General features: G+C 44.2%; 1 protein-coding gene across 1 annotated transcript in view; it reads left to right on the top strand.

Annotated features, from left to right (window-relative positions):
- The window catches only part of fbn2b (fibrillin 2b), a 66,866-nt gene that overhangs the window by 44,496 nt on the left and 17,370 nt on the right, over positions 1-5,000 (top strand). Inside the window, exons 24-32 of the mRNA XM_030784266.1 lie at positions 222-347; positions 610-738; positions 1,214-1,339; positions 1,807-1,932; positions 2,172-2,294; positions 2,416-2,541; positions 2,649-2,774; positions 3,278-3,400; positions 3,599-3,721. Coding sequence (XP_030640126.1) covers positions 222-347; positions 610-738; positions 1,214-1,339; positions 1,807-1,932; positions 2,172-2,294; positions 2,416-2,541; positions 2,649-2,774; positions 3,278-3,400; positions 3,599-3,721 — 1,128 coding nt within the window. The remainder of the gene's footprint in view (positions 1-221; positions 348-609; positions 739-1,213; positions 1,340-1,806; positions 1,933-2,171; positions 2,295-2,415; positions 2,542-2,648; positions 2,775-3,277; positions 3,401-3,598; positions 3,722-5,000) is intronic.

The following is a 5,000-nucleotide window of genomic DNA, read 5'->3' as shown; positions in this document are numbered from 1 at the left end:
GGTGTTGTATAAACTTACAGATGTCTTCTTCATAAAACCTTTTGTGGCAGGAAATAGAGGGGGATTATTAATTGTCTTAAGAGGGCTGTGTGTAAGTGTTCAAACCCCGAATAATGTCCTTGCCCAAAGAACGATTTTCACATATTTCCCTGTGTGTGTGTGTGTGTGTGTGTGTGTCTATGTTAATGTGTGTGTGTGTGTGTGTGTGTGTGTTTATGTAGATGTGAATGAGTGTAAGGTCTTTAAGGGGCTCTGTGCTCACGGAACTTGCCGGAACACCATCGGCAGTTTTAAGTGTCGCTGTCACAGTGGATTTGCCCTCACCATGGAGGAGAGAAACTGCACAGGTGAGCACACACATACACGCAGAGAAAGAGAGAGAGAGATTCACAATTTATGAACATATACAGATCAAATATACTTACTGATGCATAAATGACACTTAAATGACTTAATGTCTCTGTGTTACTGGCCAAGAACTCTGTGAGAAAAAATCGACATGACTCTGAGAATATCACCATGGAACAGTGTCAAGTCTCTCTCTCTCTCTCTCTCTCTCTCTCTCTCTCTCTCTCTCTCTCTCTCTCTCTGTCCATCTCTCTCTGACAGACATTGATGAGTGTACCATCTCTCCGGACCTGTGTGGCCACGGCACGTGTGTGAACACACCGGGCAGCTTTGAATGCGAGTGTTTTGAGGGCTATGAGAGTGGATTCATGATGATGAAGAACTGCATGGGTGAGTTGCTGGCGGCAACAGCAGGATCTCCATAGCGATTCTTTACGTTACCTCACAGGTGCACTGAGGCAAGGCAAAAGCTCTGTGTATGTGTGAGTGTGTGTATGTGTGTGTGTGTGTGAGTGCGTGAGTGTGTGAGTGTGTTAATTTGTGTGTGTGTACGTGTTAGTTTGTGTGTATGTGTGAGTGTGTGTGTGTGTGAGTGTGTGTGTGTGCGCGCGCGTGTGTGTGTGTGTGTGCATGTGTGTGTGTGTGTGAGTGTGCGTTAGTTTGTGTGTTCGTTTGTGTGTGTGTGTACGTGTTAGTTTGTGTGTGTGCATGTGTGTACGTGTGTTTGTGTGTGTGTGTGTGTGTGTGTGTGTACCTCCGTGTGTGTCGACCGCTGAAGTTTAAGGCAGCGTTGCCAGTTGTCAGTTTGTGAGCGGACTCCCATTTCTCACGACCGTCTTGTCGATTTCTCGTACGTGTCTCACAGACATTGATGAATGCGAGCGGAACCCCCTGCTGTGCCGTGGAGGTTCCTGTCTGAACACTGACGGCAGCTATGAGTGTACCTGCCCCCCCGGACACACTCTCAACACGGAGGGGTCCTTCTGTGAAGGTAAACCTGCAGATCCACTCACTGCGCTGGATTAGAGTTGGTTTAATGTTTGAATAATGTTGTTTAGGATGAGATTGGAGTTAGAGCTGGGATTAGTAGTAGGTTTAACTTTTAGATTAAGACCAGTTAGTTCTAGAATTTAGATTTAGGAGTAGATTTAGAGTTCATTTTGGATTAGGAGGTACAAATTAAGGATTAGGATTAGGCATAGAGGCTGGAGCAGTTGTAATGTCGGTGAGAACAGTTATATGGTATAATGAGAGAGTGACAGTGTTGAGTATTGAATAGAAAAAGCACAGTTGCCTGAAATTGTTTATTAAGAAACCAACACTCTACTGTGTAAGGGTTAATGACCCTACTGTGTAAGAGTGAAGAACCAGCTCTGAGCATAACTGGACTAACTGTAACCCTAAGTCTCTCTCTCTCTCTCTCTCTCTCTCTCTCTCTCTCTGTGTGTGTGTCTGTAGACGTGGATGAATGCTCTCTCAGCGATAACTTGTGTCTGAACGGTCAGTGTGTGAACATGGTGGGATCATACCAGTGCTCCTGTAACACGGGATACCAGGTCACGCACGACCGACAGAGCTGCGTTGGTGAGTGACCGCATTACCACGGCAACCGGTCAAAAAGACTCAGCACACTACGTGGAAGCACTGTACATTTAAATATCCCGCTGAGAATTTACTCTCTCACTGTGTTTATCTAACTGTGGTTTTTTTTTTCCTCTCGTTCTCCTGTCTTTATATCTCTCTCTACCTCTCTGTCTCATTCCGTCTGTCTGTCTCTCTGTCTGTCTCTCTCTCTCTGTCTCTGTCTCTTTCCCTGCGGTCAGATGTTGATGAGTGTACCATCATGAACGGAGGCTGCGACACACACTGCACTAACTCTGAGGGCAGCTATGAGTGCAGCTGTAGTGAGGGGTATGCCCTGATGCCTGATCAAAGAACCTGCACAGGTAACCACACACACACACACACACGCACGCACACACACAAATACATATATTTTTGCCAGCAAAGTTTGTGACACTCTGTCTCTCTCTCTCTGTGTCTCCGTCTCTCTCTGTGCTGTGGCAGATATTGACGAGTGTGAGGACACTCCAGACATCTGTGACGGGGGACAGTGCACTAACATCCCTGGAGAGTATCGCTGTCTCTGCTTCGACGGATTCATGGCCTCGATGGACATGCGTACCTGCATCGGTGAGAGTTCAGTCTGTCACTCAGCCGTCGCCTTGACGACCGCTGCTCCCTCCACAGCACTCACCTGTCTGCTGTGTCTGTGTGTGTGTGTGTGTGTGTCCCCACAGATGTAAACGAGTGTGACCTGAACCCAAACATCTGTCTCCATGGAGACTGTGAGAACACAAAAGGCTCCTTCATCTGCCACTGCCAACTGGGCTACTTCGTCAAAAAGGGTTCCACAGGCTGCACGGGTACGTGTGTGTGTGTGTGTGTGTCAGAGAGAGAAACGGACAGAAAGAAAGAAAGAAAGAAAGAAAGAAAGAGAGACACACACATCTGTTGTTGAGTGATGAGCATGTGCTGTGTTCTCCTGTATGGACAGCTGGGAGGTTTTTTGTTCTAGTCATTGATCTAGACACTGATCATCATCAGATGCTCTGACTGTCAGTTACAGGAGAGAGAAGCTTTACTCTGATTAAAAGGTACTAGAGATAAAATGCGATTTCTGTAAAATTCAGAACATGAATCAGAACATGATTTAAATAATCTATCACAAGTTGGTTTCATATTTATTTATTTGTTTTTTTATTAATCTGATTTTAAAGTAATTATACAAATATGTTTTATTTTACTTTTTTTTTTAAATACATGTTTTGAAGAAGTGTCATGTATGGGTATTTGTCCATGTGTAGATAGGGATGTGTGTGATGGTGTGTGCTGGGTCTAATGAATAGACGGTGTTGTGTTTTTATAGATATCGATGAGTGTGAGGTGGGTGCTCATAACTGCGACATGCATGCGGCCTGCATCAACGTGCCCGGCAGTTTTAAGTGTCGCTGCAGTGACGGCTGGGTGGGAGACGGCATTAAGTGCATCGGTGAGTGAGACAGCGCGTCTCAGAGAGAGACAGACAGAGCAAGTCATCTGTATGACACTGCCACATCCAGGCTTGTCATGAATGCATGACTGCGTGTGTGTGCGTGTGTGTATGTCATATTTTATAATTTGTGTGCGTGTGTGTGTGTGTGTCTGTGTCTGTGTGTGTGTGTGTGCGTGTGTGTGTGTGTATCCTCAGATCTGGACGAGTGTGCTACAGAGGAGCATAACTGTAACCCTAACGCAGACTGTGTGAACACGCCGGGGTCGTACCGCTGTGCCTGTAGAGAGGGTTTCAACGGAGACGGATTCTCCTGCTCTGGTCAGAGACGCTCACAATCACTTCAGTCTCTATAACAGCATCACTGCTACAATGTTACTGTTACTACGTCACTGCTACAACATCACTGCTACAACATCACTGCTACAATGTTACTGTTACAACATCACTCCTACAACATCACTGCTACAACATCACTGCTACAATGTTACTGTTACAACATCACTGCTACAACATCACTGCTACAACATCACTGCTACAACATCACTGCTACAACATCACTGCTACAATGTTACTGTTACAACATCACTCCTACAACATCACTGCTACAACATCACTGCTACAATGTTACTGTTACAACATCACTGCTACAGCATCACTGCTGCAACATCACTGCTACAACATCACTGCTACAATGTTACTGTTACAACATCACTGCTACAACATCACTGCTACAATGTTACTGTTACAACATCACTGCTACAACATCACTGCTACAATGTTACTGTTACAACATCACTGCTACAACATCACTGCTACAACATCACTGCTACAACATCACTGCTACAATGTTACTGTTACAACATCACTCCTACAACATCACTGCTACAACATCACTGCTACAATGTTACTGTTACAACATCACTGCTACAGCATCACTGCTACAATGTTACTGTTACAACATCACTGCTACAACATCACTGCTACAATGTTACTGTTACAACATCACTGCTACAACATCACTGCTACAATATCACTGCTACAATATTACTGCTACAATGTTACTGTTACAACATCACTGCTACAGCATCACTGCTACAACATCACTGCTACAGCGTTATTCCTACAATGTTACTGTTACTACGTTACTGTTACAGAATTACTCCCATAATGTAAATAGTACAACAGTACTGCTAAAGTGTGAGTGCTACAATGTTACTGCTACCATATTATTGCTACAGTATTATTCCAACAATGTGAGTGCTACAATGCTACTGCTACCATATTATTGCTACAGTGTTATTCCAACAGTGTGAGTGCTACAATATTACCGCTGCAGTGCTACTTCTACAATATTACAGATACAGCCTTACTCCTAAAACCACTATTACTGCTACTACCAATGAAACACTGGGCCATTGTCTACAGTACCTATTACAAACACACACACATATATATAATCTGGAAATAATAATAATGATCATGACAGTAGAGGGCACCAGATGAGAAGGAGAACACAGACAGTTGGACTTTGACGTTTACCCATCAGCAGTGAAAAACCTTTTGTTTTCACTGTTGCTCTGTTCATTTGAATCTCCCT

This window comes from Chanos chanos, chromosome 9 (assembly GCF_902362185.1).
Source record: "Chanos chanos chromosome 9, fChaCha1.1, whole genome shotgun sequence".
Taxonomy (NCBI): Eukaryota; Metazoa; Chordata; class Actinopteri; order Gonorynchiformes; family Chanidae; genus Chanos; species Chanos chanos.
Note: the sequence above shows the minus strand (reverse complement) of the source record. Positions and strands in the feature narration are given on the sequence as shown.